The following is a 23,060-nucleotide window of genomic DNA, read 5'->3' as shown; positions in this document are numbered from 1 at the left end:
CGTCAAGGAGTAGAAGCATTTTACTGTCATGGCAACCCCAACTCTTATAAAATGTGTGCAAACTCTAATGCATTACATGTATGGTATCACCCCATCATCATGCTTTGAATTACGTTAATTTCATCAAGTGCTGCAGAAACTGTAAACAGTCACTGGCTGAGAATTGAAAATAACAGTTTATTATTCAGATAGGCCATTGGGTGTGTTATGTGGTATTACATTAACACAAGTACACACACGTGGCTGCATGCACTCCTTAGCCCTGTGGTTTTGGTGCGAACAGCCAGAATTCCCTGCGCTGATCCCAGACAAGAATTTCATTTCCGAAAATCTAATAACTGATACGGCCACCAGAAATGGCAAACTACAAATCCCCAATTACAATGAGGTGCTTAACTAATAGCTAAATGTTGACTACTACAGTTTAACAATCTTAACAACAATAACAACAGCTGTATTCTGAAGCATGCCACCAGTGCGAATATGTCAAAGAGAACACCCTTCCAACTTAAGAATTTTTTTATATATTACTAGCATCCCTTGGTGAAAACACCTTGCATGTGCTTTGCACAACTAGAAAGACTGTTCATTATGTCTGAGACATCCTTTTTGTTTAAACCTCTAAAGCACTGGCAATTAGCAACAGAAGTCTTACACACACAGTATAGTAGTTTCGACACTGCTCTGGTCATACACATGGCCTGGGAACTTCCAACAAGCACTGTATACAGCAAGTCACATGGAATAAACATTGTCTCATGAGAAAGGCTCGTTTATTCAAGCAAACCAAAGCTTTGATCAAGCTGGAACCATGGCCACAAACTTTTTATTAACTGATAAATTTTATGTACACAATTTTATACTAAAAAAAAAAACCCCTACCATGCAAAGTCCTATTCATGTGCAGATACAGCAAGGCAGCATTTTTAGATAGCAATCAGCTTGTGTCTGGATATCATGCAGATAAGCTTTCCTCTGGCTCAACTCTTGCAGCTAACCAACAAAGGTGACTGAACCATTCCAGTGACAGTTGCCAGGGTCAAGGAATATTACTCCTGAAAAAGAATAGGACAAGGTCGATTAACTTATTACTATGGACAGGAGCAGAAAAGAAAACAACAAAGCTCTCACTAAACAGGAATTTCTAGTTCAGACAGCAAGACAGATACACCACTTTGTAACAACATAGCTTCATATGTAAGCCAGCGAAAAGTATCCATTTTGGAGGACACAAAGAAACAAAGCATGGTAAAACACCATGGTCCTAAGCAGCCTAATGCAAGAATGAAATGAGTGAATGATGCACTGCATAAATATGTACAAGTGACATTTATGATATAAACATAAATCGAAAAAATTAGGTCGCATTTCAAGCATTCACAATTTAATAAAAATTTTGATTCGTAGGCTATGCTGCTTCACACAGAAGAAACAAAAATACAACTGATGGATTCTTGCCCTGCAATACAGGCAAACAATTGCTGAAAACAGATGCAATAACAGTCTAAAATGTAAATGACAGAATGAAAGGTACAACATCGTCACATATGAGAAATGCCACAATGCAAAACATCACACCCATGTCAGGTGCAAGCTTTCCAAGAAAACTAAGAGAAGGAAATGGAATTCAGTGACAAATAATTCCATGCTAAGCTAGCTTTTAGATCATAAATCTAAAATAAGCAACTGGAATCCTCCTAAGAATGCTAAAAATGACAGACAATGCTGCACCCAACTGGTGCAAGAAATTGTATTACTAAAATCAAATTCACAAAATTACGCGAGTTTTGCTATGAAATGCTCCAACTGCTTTGATGCACATTGCTGCCATGCCAGGCACATCTGGTCACATGTGATATGTCCATATGCTGAAAGGTTGTTAAGTGGCCTTTCTGTTAAACAAATGCAATTGGATACCACTCTTCAAAACAGTAGAATGAACTGGGCCAGCTGGCACTTTGATTTAATAAAAAGAAACAGCACATGTCCAGCTAAACATCTGAGGACAAAACAAACAAACAAAAGGAGATAAATGTAAAAAAAGGCTAACACATTAGGCTTTGTGTTATAAAATGCAGCAGTGACACATGACAAAGCTTTGGCAGTGAACAGCAAGCATTTTATAATTTTGCAGGTGCACGGGTCAGGACAATTTGTGACCATGCTGACTCAATTACATGTAAGGCTGCACCAACAGGCCTACCAATGAAGCAACAGATTATCACAAGGTTTCAGCTGAACACTATTAACCTTATCTCTGAGGTGATATAGTCAAGAATTGTATCTCTGTTATAAGCAAGACCAGCTTGTCACAACTCTATATGTCCCAGACGATGTTAATTACCCACGCCAAAACAGACGTATGATAAATATATTTTTCCTGCAGCAGAGTCTCCATGGGAAGCCATTTAAGTTGACCTTCCGAACGACGGGGCAATAGCGTGAACAAGACAAGGGACCAAGAACGAGTAGACACACACAGCACTAACTTCCAACAACTTTATTAGAAAAAAGCACAACAATTTATACATGCAAATATTGCCGTGCCATCACAATGCATGCGCAAAACTGAGTGCGAACGCAGGAATGCAACTTCTTTTTTTGAGAGTCTGACAGAAGGAGTGCGTACACAAGCGCTTCCTAACCTGGCTACCTTTCTGCTTCAATAATCTCTAGTGCGCTTGTCCTTACTTTTCCCAACTAAAAAACACTTGTCGAGTAACGGCCTGCACTTTACACATGCGTTGCTATGTTTCACAAGTTATCCATCATGTTCGTTTTTATTGCTTACGCCGACATACTGTCGCCCACATGAGAGCGAAATCTGGTACCCTACCCCTGCCTTGCATTCAACAAATGGAGTTTGATGTTTCTTTGTGCATTCTTTGGACAAAGGACGAACACATCTGTTAACCTTGCATAGGCTGTTTAACTTTTCAGGGGCAGAAAAAACAACTGACACGTCTATCCGTTTAGCAATGTGCTTAAGATTGTGAGATATGGTACGCAAGTATGGAATAACTGCCATTTTTTTTCTTCTGTCTCTCCAAGGGTAAATGTGCACCAGGTTGCAGCTCAGTGTTCAGCTTTCTGAGCAAACTTTCTGCTACTGAAATCTGAAGGTGACCAGGATAGCCAGCATGCGATAGCCTACTGCACTGTTGTTGCAAACTTATATACATCAAATGCAGACAGGATTTTCGGAAGCTTCTCGTCGACTCCAGCAATTCCTCCACATCTCTGCTCGCACCACCGAGTTCATCTGGATCATGCAGTTGAACTAGCTTCAGAATGCAGTCAAGCTGCAGCCGCAAACAGCTAAGAACCCAATTCATGCCCTCGAACCCCTGGACCTACTTCCCGTTGTCTCATGTCCTCTCTCTAGGGCCGAAGTTCGCAGCTCAGCCTAAGCGTTCGCCAACGGAACTTCTCTCGTTAGTGCACAGCATATCTTGGCATGCACCCCCCAGTGAGTATGATCGCTGCATCTCGGAAGGCGCTGACGTTCTTTCCCGCTCCAATACAGCCCCATCCAGACAACCAGTCAAGCAGGTCCGAACCTTCCTCGAGGAGAGTGGTCTCACGGTGATTCCCGCCGATAAAGAAGGTGGATTTGCAATTTCATCCCCTGAACTCTTCAAGTCAAAAGCTGATAATGCTGTGCCTTCCGTATTTGCTTGCCATGAGGGCATTAAGGTAGCTAAAGTTAAGAGGCAAGCGATACAATTATGTAACAAGTTCAACCTGTGTAGCCTGTCTAAGAGCATTTCAGACGCAGAACAAGACTTTCTTCATGTATTTTTTAGTGCAAAAACCCATAAACCTCAGAGGCCTTTTAGACCTATCGTGTCTGAACAAGGCAAGTGGCAAAGACAGGTGTCACGTTTCTTGCAATGTAAGCTGAGCCTGCTTAAAACAGAAGACCCGTATTTAGAAAAAAATTCTAGCGAAATTCTTGATTTTATGCAGTGGGGTAAATGTGATAACCTTCGTGCTTTCGCCGTCGACATCAAAGACCTGTACACTGATCTGATGCACACTGCTTCATGATAAGTTACTAAAATGTGTTGAGTGTATTGACCAGTTTGGAATCACTGGTTTTCAAAACTCAGCAGGTATTAACGCTAGCAGCTTTTTAGAATTTTTAGCTGAGGTCCACCTTTATCTTGTGGAATGATCAGCCTCATCTTCAGAAGAGTTGAGTTTCGCATAGGCGACTAAGGCTGGCATGCGCCAAGCTCAAGGTATAAGAAATTGTTTTCTGTAGATATTTACAAAGGTATAAAAAAATATGGCAGTGTAGAATGCCTGAAAGGTTATACCCTTGTGCCCAGTATTGAGAGCGAAACAAGATTCACAAATGGCCAATATTAAAGGTTTCAAAGGAGGCTGGGTACCCTCATCAGCCGTCCTTGGCTGGGCAAGGACTGGAGGCCCCCAACCAATAAAAAAAAAAGCCTGAGCCCTTTTCTCAGGAATGAGAAAGTGGATGAGGTGCATCAGGCAAAGTACTGGGTCATGTTTTACATATATTTAAGAACACCAGCTTCTGTTAAAATCTAAAAACGCAGGACATGTCCACAATTGCATTTTCACCTAAGAGCAGTGATGGATGAAAAGGGATGCATTGGTAATAAAACGGAGAGAAGCACTTTTTCCGTACCATTTCCAGTTTCAAACATGAAATTAAAATGTGACTGACTGTAAGTTCATCTCCACATGCACAAACTGGTTTGTCTTCTTTTGTTAGCAGAAAGTTGTGAGTAATGTGTGTGTGGCCTATACGGAGGAGGCAGAGAATGACTTCGTTGAAACGTTTCTGATGCACACATGACTTCCATTCACCAGCACTGGTTTTATTAAGTGTAGCTTGTTATTTACTTCGCTGTCCCAAGTGGAGTGCCAAATTTTCCTTGCCTTACATTGTAGTAATTTCATGCAATCTTTATAGAGCACATTTGCATTCTTTATTTGCTTGCCACAAGCTTGAGCAGCACACAAATCTGCTCTTTCATTGCCCTTTACGCCGACGTGACTTAGTACCCAGCAGAGTTTTATGTTTTTTCTTTGAGCTAGGGCTATTGTAATGTTGTGTATGAGGCCGCCAAGCAGCGGGGTTGTTGCATTTCTAGAATGAACGGCTGTGAGCACACTTAGCGAGTCTGTGTAAATAACACTGTTGGCAAGGTTCTAATTTACTATTTTTTCTATGGCTACACAGACCGCGTAACATTCCACAGTGAAGATGGAAGCACACTGTGGAAGTCTTACTATTTTATTCCAATTCCCGTGTACCACTGCACTTCCAGTGTAAGCGTCTGTTTTTGAACCATCTGTATAAAAGGCTGCGTAATTACTGTAGTTTTCTTCAAGTGTGAGGAATTCTTGTACTATATGTTCTTGCGGAATTTGTTTTTTACGGAAGTCTGTAAGAGTGAGATCACAGATTTCCGGAAAGTTGTACCATGGCGGTAGTGGACCTCGCCTTCGAGAAATGCTTGGCAATACGTCTAGTACGCCAAGGTTCTGGCACATGTCTTCGAATAGCAAGAGCAGTGGATGGTTAGCTTGCGGTTTATTGTTAAAGAGTACTCTAGATGGGCACTCTGTAGCGATGGGGTAACAAATATGTTTGTGTAGTGAACGGATTTTTAGAATCATTGTATAAGCATGTGAGCATGGCTGTTCTGTCTGTAAGTGACGGCTCGTTGGTTTCAACATAAAGACTGTTTATAGGCGACGTCCTGTAAGCACCAGTTGAAAGGCGTAAACCTAAATTGTGCACTGGGTCGAGTCGTTTCAAATACAATGGCCTTGCTGAAACATATACTATACAGCCATAGTCTAAGCAGGATCGTACCACAGGGCGGTAAATTTTTAGAAGACTTGCCTTGTCAGAACCCCAGTGTTTATGTGAAAGGACTGAGTATATTCAGTGATCCGGAAGTTTTCTTTTTTCATGCATTAATATGAGGCAGGAAAGTGAGTTTTTTGTCAAAAGTTATACCTAAAAATTTGTGCTCATTTTTTACGGGCAACTCGCTTTCGTTCAGATGTAGGGTCGGATCTGCCTGTAATCCTCGTTTGAGTGAGAAAATAATGGCTACTGTTTTCTGTGCAGAAAACCGGAAGCCATTTCTGTCTGCCCATGATGCCAGTTTGTTAATTAAGGAATTTGTATTGTCTCCAGTATAGCCCCGATCCTAAGTGACCTCTTTTTAGCCAAACTTGACACAGCCCTCATTGACAGATTAGACAATATGTAGGTTGCCAAAGTTTTTAGATACGTTGATGATTTCTTAATTTTTATTCACAGTGATCCCGATTCCTTTGAATCTAAGGCTTTTAACATACTGCAACTATGCTAAGACAAAGCTTTACACCTCTTGTTCTAACTTTTGAACTGCGGTCTAATGACAAGCTTAGATTTCTTGACATTAGCATCCTCTTTCACCCAGGTCATACATGCTGGGCCTACGAACCTCGCAAAAGCAAGCCTCTCCTGCCCTTCAAATCTGCCCACTCAAAACTGGTAAAAAGAGTGATTGTGAACCTGTGCTTTCAAAATGCCCTCCGAAAATCCTGTCCGCATTTGATGTATATAAGCTTGCAACAGTGCAGTAGGCTATCGCATGCTGGCTATCCTGGTCACCTTCAGATTTCAGTAGCAGAAAGTTTGCTCAGAAAGCTGAACACTGAGCTGCAACCTGGTGCGCATGTGCCCTTGGAGAGACAGAAGAAAAAAATGTCAGTTATTCCATACTTGCATACCATATCTCACAATCTTAAGCGCATTGCTAAACGGATAGACGTGTCAGTTGTTTTTTCTGCCCCTGAAAAGTTAAACGGCCATGCAAGGTTAACAGATGTGCTCGTCCTTTGTCCAAAGAGTGCACAAAGAAACATCAAACTCCATTTGTTGAATGCAAGGTAGGGGTAGTGTACCAGATTCCGATCTCATGTGGGCGACAGTATGTCGGGTCAAACTGGTCGATGCCTCAACGACCGACCGCCTCCGTGAGCACAATCGCAATGTAAGCAATAAAAACGAAGATGACGGAGAACTTGTGAAACATTGCAACACAAGTGTAAAGTGCAGGCCGTTACTCGACAAGTGTTTTTTAGTTGGGAAAATTAAGGACAAGCACACTAGAGAGATTATTGAAGCAGAAAAGATAGCCAGATTGGGAAGTGCTTGTGTAAGCACTCCTTCTGTCAGACTCTCAAAAAAAGGAATTGCATTCCTACGTTCGCACTGAGTTTTGCGCATGCATTGTGATGACACGGCAATATTTGCATGTATAAATTGTTGTGCTTTTTTCCAATAAAGTTGTTGGAGGTTAGCGCTGTGTGTGTCTCTTGTCCTTGGTCCCCTGTCCTGTTTGCGCTACTGCCCCGAAGTATGAACCAACAAGCCCGAATTTCAATGTTTCAAACGAGTCTCACATCAGTGTGCACCGTCATGAACATGAGGTATGACCACCAACCCTGACCTGTCAACCTTTCTGTTTTATGGCTTTTCCCAAACAGAATTCAATCCTCTGCCAGAATCACAAGAATGTCCAACAAAAAGCCAGCAGTCGTTGGTGTGCAGACGTGACTTTGCAAGCCAGGTTTATCAATATGGCTTCACATCACTGGCTTTAGAATAAACTCTACATCTTCATTCATAAACTTCGCTAAGTTTACTAAGAAAAAATAAAATAAACAAAACCTTCAGCAGTAAGCTAACACTTGTGTTGTCTTTTCTTCTTTTGTCCTGTTTATGCACAATTCATTTACTTTATTTCAAATCGGTTTACTTCTTTCACAAAAGCTTCCACCTTGCGCACACATTTATTTACTTCGAAGGTTCGTAATACAGACGACTCCCGATAATTCAAAGCCGCTTAAATGGAATTTTCGGATAATTAGAAGTGAAGAGCTGGTCCCGTCAGTTTTGCATGTAATCCTATGGAAGAAATCGCTCGATAATTTGAAGTCCTCATCCAGTAATATTGTTTATTTGGAAAATAATTTTCAGCCGGAATCCTTGAGATGACCGTCATTCTTTGGTAGAATGTCAAATTTTTCAAGTGCTACAATAGCTCCGTGCTCCGCGTTGGTGTCATCACCATCGCAGCCATCCACAGTGCCGCCATTCTTGGAGCGGCGCGATTATTCATTGCTACGGCTGCCGTGGTTTCTATGATCAGCTCCAGCGGGAGGTGAAGCGGCTGCCGCGCGTGCCCTCCGCGATCAGCTCCGGCCACGCGGGTGTCATAGGTGCACGCAGCGCTGAATACTGGCAGTGGCGAGATTGTGTGAGATTAGGCTTGCAGCGTGCGCAGCGTATGTCGAGGTGTGTGTTGGTCGAGCGCCTTTGTTGCATTGTGCGGATAGCTCGTTGGCTAGGTTGTTCCGGGGGTGATCGTATGCTTCGGAATTGACTCTATGTAGTCGCACCGTTGATAGCCATGGCAAACCGCGGCTCTTATCGCATGCTCGACCTGGCAACAAAAGTCGAGGTTTTGAAGGAAGTTGAGAAGGGAGGTGCTGCCAAACAAGACATTGCGCGGAAGTACGGAATCAAGCCGAACACACTCTCAAACTTCGTCAAGAACAAGCGCACAATAATGGATGCATTTGAGAACGACAAGTTCACGACGTCTTGGAAGCGAATGCGCACCGGCGCTTACCCAGAGTTGGAGAAGGCTCTGCTGGTTTGGATTAGGGAGGCCCGGAGCAACAACAACAAACTTCCTCTCAGCGGAGACATCGTTGCGATGAAAGCCCGAACGCTTGCAGCAATGTTGGGGATCGATGACTTCGTTTCGTCAGATGGATGGCTGACGCGCTTCAAACATCGCCATGACCTCGTTTTTAAGAGCATGTGCGACGAAAAAGCGTCCGTTAACCAGGAAACGTGTGCCACGTGGAAGGACGAAAAGCTGCGTGAATATCTCAGCGAATACAAGCCAGCAGACATCTTCAATGCAGATGAGACTGCACTCTTCCATCGGCTCCTACCAGAGAAGATCCTGACATTCAAGGACGGAGACTGTGCAGGGGGAAAACGCAGCAAGGAGAGGGTGTCAGTGCTGATCGTAGCTAACATGGCTGGCATGGAATGATGTCGCTTAATTGTGATCGAGAAAGCCGCCAAGTCGAGATGTTTTAAAGGCATAAAGATGCTGCCTGTGGACTATGAGTCGAACAAGAAAGCATGGATGAGAGCCGAAATCTTCAAGAGCTGGATAACCAAATTGGACCGCAAGTTTGCTTCTTCGAACCGCAAGGTGTTGTTCCTTGTGGATCACTGCAGTGCACACGTGGATGTGCCAGCCTTGAGTGTAGTACTCCTTGTATTTTTGCCTGCAAACACAACAGCTGTTTTGCAGCCAATGGACCAAGGCATCATAAAAATGTTAAGGTCCTGTACAGGCGGCACCTCCTCGAGCGCATGATTTTGTGTATGGACAACTCCACAAAATACGAGGTGAGCCTGCTCAGTGCCATCCACATGTTAGCGCGGGCATGGGATCGTGTGAAACAAGAAACAATCGCAAACTGCTTCAGGGCTTGCGGTTCTGCGGCAGGTTCTTCGGAGGATGCCTCTGCAATTTCATCGGAGGAAGCGTCAAAAAGCGACTTGACGGCACTGATTTTGGTGATGCTTTCGGGGACGTTAATTTTGAATATTACGTCGCCGTAGACAAGGCGGTCGAAACATGCGGTGCACTGACGGATAACGAGATTGTGGAGATTATTCGGCCCCAGGAAGCGACGATGACTTTGAAGACGAGCCGCAACCTAAGGCTGCCGATGCAGCTGCGGGCCTTGCTCTCGTGGAGCGCTTCTTTGCCGCTGAAGGCGATGCGGAAGAAGCATTCTGCCACATCTACAGCCTGCAGAACTTGCTTTCAGCAGCGCGATTCAGCAAGAAGCAGCAGAAAAAGATGACTGACTATTTTTCTTAGAGAAAATACCTTATTTTGCTACAAATAAAGTGCTGTTTTTGTGTTTTGTGCTTAATTAGAAGTTCGTTTAATTCGAAGTTTTTTGCGGTCCCCGTGAACTTCGTATTAACGGGAGTCGACTGTACGTCAATTGTTGCAAATTGTTGCAATTGTTGCACAGCACTTTGAAACAATTGTTTGCAACAATGTAAATGTTCAACTTTGATTTAGTTGCAATGCCACTGAGTTCAATGTATGCCGTATGGATACAGGCACTTTATAAAAATCCCGACAACCATCAAGCAGGATCAGATAGATCTACTAAGACAGTAATGTACAGTGGCTTGGCCACTTGATGCAAAGCGAGGTGTGGCCAGCAACGTGACGCCGCCGACAATGGGCGAGCGCGTCCCGGTGGAGTTTCGTTGCGACTGCCGTTTTTGGTGAGGGTACCACTGTTCGAAGCGCGCATTGCTTCGTGTCCGAGAGCGTTTGCCTCGTGTCTGCCGTGCACGCTTTGGGCTTTCTGTGCACATGTGTGTGGCAGCCAGTGACTTGTATGGGGCGCGATGCCGTGCAACTGCTGTGCGTCACTGTGTGTCATGAATGCCAGAAAGGACTCAACCGTGAGGTATCACGAGTTCCCCTGAGAACTACAGCGTCGAGAAGTGTGGCTGAAATTTCACACTCCCTCAAAAATGTTGGGAAAAAAGTAGGCGTTGATGCTGTGTGTTCTGCACCTGATCGTCTGGATAGCTTGTGCCGAGCTGTGAATGAAGAAAATGGCAATGTGGCTAAGTGCACATTAAAGCACCAACAGCGCTTCGTCCCTGGTGATAAGAGGGTCGCTTATAAGACTGCTCTGCCCTGAGATGGCCAGTATATAGGGCAGACTGGATGCTGTATGAATGAAAGACTAAAAGAACACTGCTATAAAGTTTCAAAAGTAGTTCCTGGAAACCTCAGAATTCACTGCCAGGATTGTGAATGGGCAAAAAAGAAGGACAAAATGGTGCATGCCGCTGTACCATGAAACAGCAGTGATCGCAAAAAACTGCGACAAAACTGCAAGGGAAATAAATAATCGAGGCAAACATGATATTGAAGCAGGGATATGCATGTGTCAGGCCCCTTCGTCAGCACTGTTGCAAAAAGAGTTGCGACTTCTGGGGGACTGATAATATCTGTTGATTTCCCGAGTATCTCTGTTGTTGTCACATTTTTTTTTTCTTTTTTGCACGCTGTGTATCTTTCCACACTGGTGTCATCTATGTATTTATACTTAGTGGCACAGAAATAAACCTTCAGTTGATAGCGCTGTGTTAGTCTGTTTCCTTCTCTCTTGTGCTTGTCTGTGTCCGCACTGTTCGATACTGAATGTTTTTTTCCCTTTTTCTAGACTACAATAACTTACAACGCATATACAGATTTATATAAAGAGCCAATGTTCAACATGACGCGAAGCGGAAATCTACTGAACATTATAGGAAACAATAACCAGTTCTTGCGATCGCAGGAAAGTTAGTTGCATAACTGGGAAACTCGATAAGAGCTCTTCACAGAAAGATTGTAAACCAGAGAACGTACATGGGCCGTGTGTAGCACCGGGTGTGTCCATCTCATTCCCCGTCCTTGTATCTGCTACAACTGGGAAACATACATGGGTTTGCGAGAAGTGAATAAAAGTTGATCAAAAGCTTCAGGCACACTTACGTACCATATTGAAGCAGAGCCGCTCGCCTGATCGTGCATCGTGTAAACAGCTGTAGCGTTCAGGCGTACACTAAAAGGGGGATTTCCACCTGCTGTGGTGATTTGTGACTTAATTGGCCCTTTCAACGGCGGCTTAAAAATGCAGAATTTAAAGGGAGCTATACAGCGCACTATTTAAGCCCTCAAACAGTCAGCACTGGGTATAACGACGCAGCTGTTGAAGCATTTCCCTGCAAGCAGTTGTCCCCGAGCAGTGGCACCGCGGCGAGCGCACGGAGAACTAGGCCCAAGATGCCGTTTCTGCGAGACCTTGTGCGATGCGTATCAACCGGGCGTGACAGTGGTTTTGAGAACACGGAACATGCAACAAAGCTGCACTTCCTTGTTGGTTAGAGGCATCGCTTGAGATTGAGGGGCACATAGGGAAGGTGGTGCCGGGGAGTGCACAGCATACCCATTCTGTTTGCAAGTGCATTCTAGGCTTCCAAACTATTAGGCTACTATATATGAATTTCGCATTCCAAAAACTATGGTGCCGAACTGTACATTTTCGTGTGCATAAAATGTCAAATTGCTAAGAAGCGCTCATATGCACAAACAAACCAGCGGTGTACGAAGATACAGAAAGAGGAGATGAATGCCATAGCTACAGCAGCCCCCAGCACTGCTTTCACCATTTTAATGAAGGCAAAACTGCACTTCAGCAAGGATAGTAAGGATGAACTAAATAATATTTACCAGTGATAAACTAGCTAATGAGGAAAGAGACAAGCAAGACATCTGTGAAACATTCTGCTTGTGGGCATGAGGCTAGAAGGGTTTCCAAGGTCCTTGATAAATCTTGTCATACTCCACTTTTTCACTGCCCTGGGGAGATTTAACAAAGCAATAGCACAATAAAAATAAATCCTAATCTAAGTGGTAGAGAACAATTAAGACATCTAGCTAACAAATATAGCATTTAAACAGGTAAAGCTCAGCAAACACTGTCTAAAATTATCAGCTATGAACTGAAGACATACAATAAAACAGACTTGGTATAGTAAAACCTGGTTAATTCGAACTCTGTTTATTCGATATCCTGCGTAATTCGAAGGTTTTTGGCGGTCCCAACAGTTTGCATGCAAATTTTGCCGGATAATTTGAACAGCCAGCGCGCCCCTGTCCGTATAGTACGTCAGTTTAAACCATGGCCTCCGTGAATTTTCTGTGCCTCCGTGATCAGCACAAAAAGTACAGTTGCCAGTCTCTGAGGCCAGTATAGTTGCCGGAGTGGCAGCGAGGTGGCCCTTTAAATAAACTTTCTGTTTCCAGTGCTTTGTTGTGCCTCAGCCATCTGCACAGTGCAACCACAGGTTTTGGAGGCTACCTTTAGTTGACAAAGTAACAACCAGGTGCCATTAGGTCAAACTTTTTCTGGTTCCGTTTCCGTTGTTTGTTTGTCTAGCTTGTGGCAGGCACTGCTTGTAGCGTTTTGATCGTTCGGTGCCGCGAACAGACGTGTTCTGTGCTCTGCTAGTTACTCTTGGCCACATGCGCGATGTTGGTGTTAAGAAAATGCCGAAGTACAGAACTCTGACTCTCTGCCAGAAAGTGTGCCTAATTGAGGAGGCTGAAAAATGAACGAGCTCCAAAACATAGCTGGCGGAAAATCACAAGGTGCCTTTATTGACACTTTCGACGACATTGAAGAATAAGACAAAGATCCTCGAGGCCTACGGGAATACGCATTCGACGAAGCGGACAAGGATTCGTTTTCCTACGTATCCGGACGTTGAAGACGCCAGATAAAGTGGCCTCAGCATGCAAATGCAGCACACCTGCCTGTGAACGGCACGCGATGCGTGAAAAGGCCTATGAGCTTGCACTGTGGCTGGGCCATGCAGCATTTTCAGCAACGGCTGGTTGTCCAGATTTAAACATTGCAATAACCTCACGTTCGTGACAGTGTGCGGTGAAAGCAGGAGCATCGACCCAAATGTTGTCGAGAATTGAAAAAAGCACACATTGGCTCCGCTGCTTCAGCAGTACGTAGAACCTGATGTTTACAACATGAACGAGGCCGCATTGTTTTATAAAATGCTGCCAACGAAGATGTTTGCCCCAAAGGATGCGGTAGTCACGGGAAAAAAACAACCCAAGGACAGAACGGTGCGAATATGTCTGGCAGTCACAAACTCCCGCTGCTGATCATCGGAAAAGTGGAGAAGCCTTGCTGCTTCAAGAACGCACGACTTCGTCCTAAGGATGACGTGCTGTACAGAAGTAACAAAAAGGCTTGGATGACGGCAGCGCTGTTCGAGGAGTACGTGAGGCACCTGGACTGTAAGTTTGCTGCACCGGGGGACGAAAAGTTGTTTTTGTTGTTGACAACTGCCCAGCCCACGGCGACATCCAGAACTTGAAAGCAGTTAGGCTTGCCTTCCTGCTGCCGAATGTTACAGCTGTATCGAAGCCTATGGACCAAGGCGTTATTCTGCAAGCGAAGAAGATTTATTCCTGCCATTTGCTTAAAAGGATTTTATTGTGCTATCAAAATGGCAAATAATATTCCGTGGACCTGCTGGATGCCATTTGCCTAATAGTGTACGCCTGGAAGCAGGTGGAGGGAGAAATGATCAGGCGTTGCTTTACACACGCCGGTTTTCCCAAGCAACAAGATGGCAGTTCTGAGGATGCATCTGATGGCAGCTGCACACTGGATGATGAAGGAGAGTCATTGTGTGCGCGCATGACCGACTTCGACGAAGAAAACGGCGGCGGGGGCAACGGATTGAACTTTGCGGACTATTTGAGCACTGAACCTGATGTCCAAACGTCTTATGCCAACTTGGAAGGAGAAATATGTAGCAATGGGCCTTCCAACGAAGGTAAAGGCAATGTTGAGCCCGCCCGAGGACCAGCTTTAGCTGCAGTCATTGAGTCGCTGAACGTTGTGCGCAGTTTTGTGGAATGTAGCGGCGGTAACAGCGAATTGCTGCGCACTGTAAGCAGACTGGAGGACGCAGCCTACGGTGCGGCTAACTACCGCGCCAAGCAGTCACGCATCGATGACTACTTCAAGTGACTGTTTTTCAGGTGAAATAAAGGTGCAGTGTTGATACAGCCACGTTTCGGACATTTATTTCTCATTTTTCGTCCGTTTTTGATAAATAGAAAACCCGGTTAATTCGATGATTTTTCGCAGTCCGACGGACTTAAATTAATGAGGTTCCACTGTACAGTGGAATTCCATTCACTTGAATTCCACACAGATAGCAAATGTGCTCAAAAACTCAAAGTTTAAATGAAAGAGTTGCTCCTGAAATCTTGTATTTGAGGTTGGCGCATATATACAGTCGAACCTCGTTACAATGAAACGGTTTTAAAGAAACAATGTATGTAACGAAGAAATGACGATTCCACTTGGAAGCTCGGTGAACACGGGCTATAACGAGGTTACGGCTGTAATGAAGTAATCACTGAGACCCTTCAACTTTGTTATAACGAGGTTCAACTGTAAAATTTTCCATAGGCCGAGTCAGTAGAATGAAAGGTATGCTACCTCCAAATTCTTGCATCTAAACATGGCTTTTCGTAGATCTGCCAGTTTCATGAATGAAAGTACTTATCAAAGAGCGATGTGCAAGTCCGAGATGTCAGCCCTAAAATTTAGGCTATCATAACACTGCAAAGAGCAAGGCACATCCCTGATGATGGCTCGACAGTACACCGAAACTAGTTGCCAAGCCAGACTGTGTGCCAAACTTCACAAGTAATGACATCACATACTGTAGTCTGACTGCTATTTGGGTTACACTGAGGGCATCATGAAAGAAAATTGCATATATATTAACCCCAGGTGGATGATGTTCAGCACTGCAGGTAAGTAGTTATTCTTCCTGCTTAGCAAAATGGAAGCAGCATTCAATGAACTACAACGAGGTTGATGGAACAGTGCTCAAGAAAAGTGGTGAATCAATTGTGGCCAGTGAAGAATTGCACCAGTGCCCAAAGGTGCTGAAATTCAACAGTGGTGTCACTACCAGTCCTTCAGCTTTACAATACCCTCCAACTTGCCCCAGTTCTGTTCTCAGTAAAAGTGACACATTCTTTTTATCTCAGCACTAATTTATCCCTTTGGCTTTCTCACAAGCGAAGCAGCCACTTTTGAAGGGGCTTGTTACGTTTCGCCTACGACGCGCGGTATAGCCGGCGCGGATGCAACGGACGCCGGGGCTTCGTTCAAAGTGGCGGTCATTTTGGGCCCGTTCTTCGCTGCCGCAACGCCTCCCGCCAAGCGCGTCCAGGCAGGTTTCAATGCCACGTGTCGTCGTGTGTGCGTGTGTGTGTGTGTGTGTGCATGTTGGTGCCCACGCTTGTCAAAGCGCGGCAGCCGGGGAGAGGAGCTCCCCAACTGGGAGGCGAGGAGGTCTGACCGGCGCCGGCCTGGCGGACGCGCACGTCACGTCTGAACATGTCAGAGCGTCGCCGTATCGGGCGCCTCATCCCAAGCCGTTCCTTCTTGCCCTCGACTCCATGGTTATAAAGGGAGCTGCCCCGGACGCCAGAGAGACTTCGATTTCTTCCTTCGAGTAACGTGGTCGCCCTGACCGGCTGCTCTTTTGCGATGCCAGAATAAACAAGTTGTTCTGTTGCCAGTCGACTCATCCTTTGCCGGGACCTTCGGATGTTTCCAGCTTTGCCCCAGGCCGCCAGGCCAATGCTACCCTTGGGGCTTGCAACCCATTTGCAACAACTGGTTGCCAGCGGTGAGATCCCGACAACGGAGGCCAGCAGCAAAGATATGCGGTCAACTGTATGCTGAGCAGCACAACGACCATCCGGGAGCAGTGCAACGAGCCCTGTGTGATGACTGGTTGCCTGCAGCGGAACGACTGCGCTGAATTCTTGGCCGCGAGGTTTGGTGAGTGCGGGACTTTCTTCTTCTGAGTTTTGCCAGGCTTTTGTTAGTGTCAGAAACAGAGCTGGTAACTGTGTTGTCGTTGCTGCCGGGTTAGTTTGCGGCAAGACAATAGTAGGCAGTAGAGAAAGCAGCATTCGGAGCAGCCATGGATTTGAAGTCGTTGCGCAAACCGAAATTGCTGGAGCTTGCAAGAGAGTTGGGTCTGGATGTCTCAGACAAAATCAGAAAACCAGAACTGCTAAGGGCTATTCTTGAGTTGGAGGCTGAGGATGACGAGCTGTCGGAATGCCTTGAGACCATTGAGGAGAGGGAGCAAAAAGAGAAAGACGAGCGCGAACGTAAAGAGCAAAAAGAGAAAGACGAGCGCGAACATAAAGAAGAGCGCGACCGTCAACACGCTTTGGAAATGAAGCGTCTCGAGGTAGAGATGGAACGCGCTCGTAATGGAAGTCAGGCACACGGTGCAGGAGAACGGGTATCGTTCAAAATGACTGACCTGATGCGGCCGTTTAAGCTTGGAGAGGACATTGGTTTGTTCCTGGTTAACTTTGAGCGAACGTGCGAGAAGCAGGGGTTCTCTCAGGAAACGTGGCCACAGCGCTTGCTCACTTTGTTACCCGGCGAGGCGGCCGACGTAGTCGCTCGCTTGAAGAGAGAGGAGGCAGAGGATTTCGACCAAGTGAAATCGAGTCTGCTAAAAAAGTACAGGCTGTCAGCGGAGGCGTTCCGTCGGAAGTTTCGGGAAAATGAAAAAGGCAGAAGTGAGTCATATACAGAGTTTGCCTACAGGCTTATGTCAAACATGCAGGAGTGGCTCAAAGAAGAGAAAGCGTTTGGTGACCACGAGAAAATTCTGCAGTGTTTCGGGCTAGAACAGTTTTATAGTCGGTTACCTGAGAACGTGCGGTACTGGGTCTTGGATAGGCCAGACGTTAGTACAGTGGCTAAAGCCGCCGAGCTAGCCGAGGAGTTTGTGACGCGTCGGGCTCGCGGAGCTAAGGACGGTCAAAAGGGTGAATTTGGCTCCAAGTCTGAGAGGCCGAAGTTCACACCCATGAGAGCAAGGGGGGACACACGTAGTGCGGATGCGAGTGAAAGCAGTCCGACCGAACGTAAGGAGACGGCGGCAGCCGAAGCCGAACGCAGAAAGCGGTTCGAGACGAGGCAAGCGCGCGTGTGTTATACGTGCCAGAAGCCGGGCCACTTTTCGGCGCAGTGTCCAGAAACAAAAACAAAAGTTGTGTGTTTGTCATTATGTAGCACTGACGAGAACATGAAGCTTCTCGAGCCTTACATGCGAGACTTCCTCGTGAACGGGAAAGAGTGCCGAGTGCTTCGTGATTCCGCAGCTACAATGGATGTAGTTCACCCCTCTTACGTAGAACCCGATATGTTCACGGGCGAGTGCGCATGGATCAAGCAAGCCTTGGAAGCTCATAGCGTGTGTCTGCCCGTAGCAAAAGTGCTTATTGAAGGACCTTTCGGAGCACTTGAGACGGAGGCCGTAGTGTCATCTATGCTGCCCCCCCAGTACCCGTACCTATTTTCGAACAGGTCCGATCACCTCCTGCGCGAGAAGGGGCTTTTGTTTGGTGAGGCTAGCGTTCAGGCCTTAACCAGATCGAGAGTTCGGGAGCTCGCTGCAAAGGCGGTAGTTGCGGGGCCGACGTTGTCGAACAATGAAAAAGGGTCGGAGGCGCAGCAAGCTGATATTCCGAGCACGTCAGAACTGGATAAAATTGAGCCTGTAACGTTGAAGGCATCAGGTACTGGAGAGGAAATGCCCGACACGGGAAAGTTAGAAGAGCTTCCGGTCGAGCTTCCGGGACTAGGCTCAGTGACGAACAGGGAAGACACTGATCAGGTCATTAGTGACTTAATAATTAAAGCACTGCTGTCGGCTGAGCAGAAAACCGAACTACACCAACTCTTACAAGAGTTTCAAGGTCAGTTCTCTGATAGGCCTGGTAGGACTTCTGTCCTTACTCATGATATAGAACTTACCTCCCCAGAGCCAGTACGATCCAAGGCGTACCGGGTGTCACCCCGCCAGCGCGATATTATGGAGGCTGAGGTAAAGAAAATGCTACAGCTCGGTGTTATTGAGGCGGGTGAGAGTGATTATACCTCCCCTTTGATTTTAGTTGAGGTACCGGGCAAGGAACCTCGTCCTTGCGTCGACTACCGCAGGCTTAATTCCATTACTAAGGATCAAATTTATCCGATCCCTAACATCGAGGAGCGCCTTGAGAAAGTTAGTAGCGCTCAGTTTATTTCCACCCTAGATCTTGTCAGGGGTTATTGGCAGGTTCCACTTACAGAAGAGGCTAGTAGGTATGCGGCGTTCATCTCACCAATGGGAACATTCCGTCCTAAAGTTTTGAGTTTTGGTTTGAAGAACGCGCCATACTGCTTTTCAAGCCTCATGGACAAAGTGTTGCGGGGACAGGAAGAATTCGCTTTACCGTATTTAGACGACGTAGCGATATTCTCCGCATCCTGGTCTGAGCATATGGCACACTTGCGGGCAGTGCTAACCCGGCTGCGCGAAGCGGGCTTGACAGTCAAGGCTCCCAAGTGCCAATTAGCACAGGCCGAGGTTGTCTACCTCGGTCACGTGATTGGACAGGGTCGTCGCCGCCCCTCTGAAATAAAGGTGGCCGCTGTGCGAGACTTCCCGCAACCGCGCACGAAGACCGATATTCGGTCGTTCTTAGGTGTCGCCGGCTACTATCAGAGGTACATCCCCAGGTACTCCGATATCGCGGCTCCCCTGACGGATGCTCTAAGAAAAACAGAGCCCCAAACAGTCGTCTGGGGCAAGACAAAGGAAAGAGCTTTTAGCGCCCTAAAGAGCGCCCTAACAAGCCAGCCTGTGCTACGATCGCCAGACTACACAAAAGGGTTCGTTGTTCAGTGCGATGCTAGTGAGCGAGGCATGGGCGTTGTACTGTGCCAAAGGGACAATGGAGAAGTGGAACACCCCGTCCTGTATGCTAGTCGTAAGCTGACCTGTCGTGAGCAGGCGTACAGCGCCACCGAGAAAGAGTGTGCGTGTCTCGTGTGGGCCGTTCAGAAATTGTCATGCTACCTAGCCGCCTCGAGGTTTATCATTGAGACGGATCACTGCCCTCTCCAATGGCTGCAGACCATCTCTCCCAAAAATGGCCGCCTCCTGCGCTGGAGCCTCGCTTTGCAACAATATTCCTTTGAGGTGCGTTACAAAAAGGGGAGTCTCAACGGTAACGCCGATGGCTTAAGTCGAAGCCCCTAACGTAGGAATCCGCCTCAAAGTTGTTTGTTACTGATGTCTTCTTCCTGAGGCAGGATTTTTAACATATTGCTTTTGTTTAGTGTTTCAAAGTGATGACGTGCTTTCTAGTGCAATTTTCTCATTTGTGGACGCGTTCTGAGTGCTGCTTGACTACTGTAAGGAACTAGGCAGTAGTATAAAAGGGGAAAGAGCCTGGCAGAGCTTAGTGAGGGTTGTCTCGTACTTGCCAACTGAGCGGTTGCGTTTCGGCGTAGTTCTAACGCTTGCTGGGAACGAGCACAAAAATGGCAACTCTCCCGAAGTGACTTTGCAGTGCCCTGTGTGGTCCTGAACCTGAGAACGAGGCCTTCTCTGTGCGCTGCGCTCAAGCAACGTCGAGGGACGAACGACCGGTTTCGATTACAAGCATCATCGAGCAACATCCCTCTGGACAGCGGATGCAGTCCCCTGAGTATCGGGATCTCCTTCTCCCGGCGGGGCGGTCTGTTACGTTTCGCCTACGACGCGCGGTATAGCCGGCGCGGATGCAACGGACGCCGGGGCTTCATTCAAAGTGGCGGTCATTTTGGGCCCGTTCTTCGCTGCCGCAACGCCTCCCGCCAAGCGCGTCCAGGCAGGTTTCAATGCCACGTGTCGTCGTGTGTGCGTGTGTGTGTGTGTGTGTGTGCATGTTGGTGCCCACGCTTGTCAAAGCGCGGCAGCTGGGGAGAGGAGCTCCCCAACTGGGAGGCGAGGAGGTCTGACCGGCGCCGGCCCGGCGGACGCGCACGTCACGTCTGAACATGTCAGAGCGTCGCCGTATCGGGCGCCTCATCCCAAGCCGTTCCTTCTTGCCCTCGACTCCGTGGGTATAAAGGGAGCTGCCCCGGACGCCAGAGTGACTTCCGATTTCTTCCTTCGAGTAACGTGGTCGCCCTGACCGGCTGCTCTTTTGCGATGCCAGAATAAACAAGTTGTTCTGTTGCCAGTCGACTCATCCTTTGCCGGGACCTTCGGATGTTTCCAGCTTTGCCCCAGGCCGCCAGGCCAACGCTACCCTTGGGGCTTGCAACCCATTTGCAACAGGCTCCACAGCTACCGTGTCGCACCGTGAGAAATGCTGAGGACACCCTTACTATTTTGCAACGCTTCCGTTTCAACGCTCCTGGCAGTGTGTGCACGATAAAGCAATGATGGAAATGTAAAACACAGTTGCTGTTGCGCTGTTCTCATCTCAAAACCAGGCGACCATTACGCAGTTTTTCAGCAAATTTACCATGATGGAAGTGAGTCTTGACAGTTTTATCCAGTCTTTTGAAGTTCGAATTAATGGGCTTTCACTGAGTACCATAAAGTAGGTGCATCAGGCACTGGTTCGGCTTGATACTGTACATCGTAATGGCAGTACTGATGGTCTCAAGTTCACAGAGCTGAGTCTTCAATGCTTAGCACTCGCAAATCAAGAACCAAACAAAGCACAGAAGCAGATGCACCCTGTAGTTAAATACAGTCGAACCCAGATATACTGAACCCGCATATTTCGAATTATTGGCTATATCGAACACAAAGATTATCCCCTAGAAAATACTATGTAAAAGTATAGGAAAGTTGCGTAGTATATCGAACTTTAGTTTCGCCGGCCATTCGATATTTCGAATGACGCACTGGGCCCCTGGAAGGTGCGCTTTCCCGAAAGACACTCGCATCTCCAGTCGCACAATGTGCGGCACAGAGGCGAGCGGCAATGTTCACAAGCCATGCCTCCTTGGGAAAGAAAGAGAGAGAAAGCCGGCCAAACCGGTCGTAAGTGAGGGCAGCGCCTTCCTCACTGGCGAGGCAGATGAGAAAACTGGAAAGAGCGAGGCGGTGGTTGCGCCCACGGCGCCCCATGACTGGCACAACTAGCACCAACGGGGCATTTCCGCTGAGTTTTCTCCCTCTCTGTACTTCATTCCCCTCTGTGCCTTTGTCATTCCTTCGCTGACTCCTCAATCAATGCCAACGACTCCATCGGCCAGTGCAGGGCCTGTCGCGTTTTTCTTGTGCGTGTCTTGTTTCAACGCACCGATTGTAGCGTGCGTGACTGCTGTCATCTAGTGAGCTATGGCATCTACGGACGTAAAAAAGAGCAAGAATCTGGACTTCGCAACAAAGCTTGCTGTGATCCGGCATGTCGAGAATATCTTTTCACCACAAATGGTGAAAAGATAATTAGCCTTGCATTTCCCATTTCCTCACAGCATGTTCAAAAAGAGCCCATGCTGTAACATGGCCTGAAATTGTCACTTTGGTCACTGCTTACACAAGCTGTTCACAGAAAGTTTTTTTTTATAGGGGTAACAAGTGGTCTTCCTAGTGCTCTGTAGTTTTTCTTTCTAATTTTCCTCTGCATCAGCAATAACTGAAGAGCTCAGTCAATTGTTTATTCAATATTTGCTCATCAAAGTCACACTCACACTTACACGGTTTTTAGCAAGACCGCATAAAAGCCACCTCCGAAGAATACACATTATTTTGAGGCTTCATGCCTGCATGTCACTGCAAAATCCTAGAACTCATTCAACTTACTGAAAGTGCTGCCTGCAGGCATCAAGGAACAGGCGGTGTGAAAAGCAGTCATTTGTTCAAGAAGCCCACTTAGCAAGCTCCAACATTTCTGGATCCTCTTCATGCGCCTTTGCTGGCTTGGATGGGGCTGCAGCTGTAGAGGAAAATGAGTATCACTGTAAAGCACTCTACTGGTCACATATTAGAATAACGGCCTTCGTTTAGACGGTGGTGTTGAGTGAAACATTTCAAAACAGCAAAAATACTGATCCATGTTGGCTGCTGCAACTCCCACAGACTTAAGAAATGACAAGAAAACAAAAAGTTGCCAAAATGACTGCAGTGAGTAGTCAAAGGCTTACGCCCTGCACATTCTATAGTTTTTCTCGGTGGCATGCGCTAGGAGCTTCCTTGGTGCTAATGTTTTTATGCCAATACCATTTTATGATGAATAAAATTACCTTTTGCTTAATTTTAAAGCAATTTTGATGGTTCGGTGAGTTTTTTGAGTACCTCTGCTCATAGAAAAACTTCACCTTGGTTCCAAAGCTGAAGTTCTTGGTTCCAAGTGGTTTACCATAGTGGGACACTGCAGCATTTCCTGTTTTTCTATGTGACAGACGCTACAAAACAGGCAGCAAAGCCAAGTGAATGTTCCTGTAATGATGTACAGCTACCTAAAACTATTATAGTAAAAGCTGGT

General features: G+C 46.4%; 1 protein-coding gene across 3 annotated transcripts in view; it reads right to left on the bottom strand.

Annotated features, from left to right (window-relative positions):
* Positions 1 to 751: 751 nt before the first annotated feature.
* The window catches only part of shrb (charged multivesicular body protein shrub), a 44,843-nt gene continuing 22,534 nt past the window's right edge, over positions 752 to 23,060 (bottom strand). Inside the window, exons 5-7 of one of the 3 annotated variants that reach the window (XM_077646668.1) lie at positions 22,379 to 22,511; positions 12,390 to 12,518; positions 752 to 1,055 (exon numbers count right to left, since the gene is read on the bottom strand). In XM_077646668.1, coding sequence (XP_077502794.1) covers positions 22,435 to 22,511 — 77 coding nt within the window. In that variant the 3' untranslated portion in view covers positions 752 to 1,055; positions 12,390 to 12,518; positions 22,379 to 22,434. Of the gene's footprint in view, positions 1,056 to 12,314; positions 15,810 to 20,894; positions 22,512 to 23,060 lie in introns of those variants that run through there. The other 2 variants (XM_077646667.1, XM_077646669.1) reach the window with 2 other exon arrangements.

This window comes from Amblyomma americanum, chromosome 1 (genome assembly GCF_052857255.1).
Source record: "Amblyomma americanum isolate KBUSLIRL-KWMA chromosome 1, ASM5285725v1, whole genome shotgun sequence".
Classification (NCBI taxonomy): Eukaryota; Metazoa; Arthropoda; class Arachnida; order Ixodida; family Ixodidae; genus Amblyomma; species Amblyomma americanum.
Note: the sequence above shows the minus strand (reverse complement) of the source record. Positions and strands in the feature narration are given on the sequence as shown.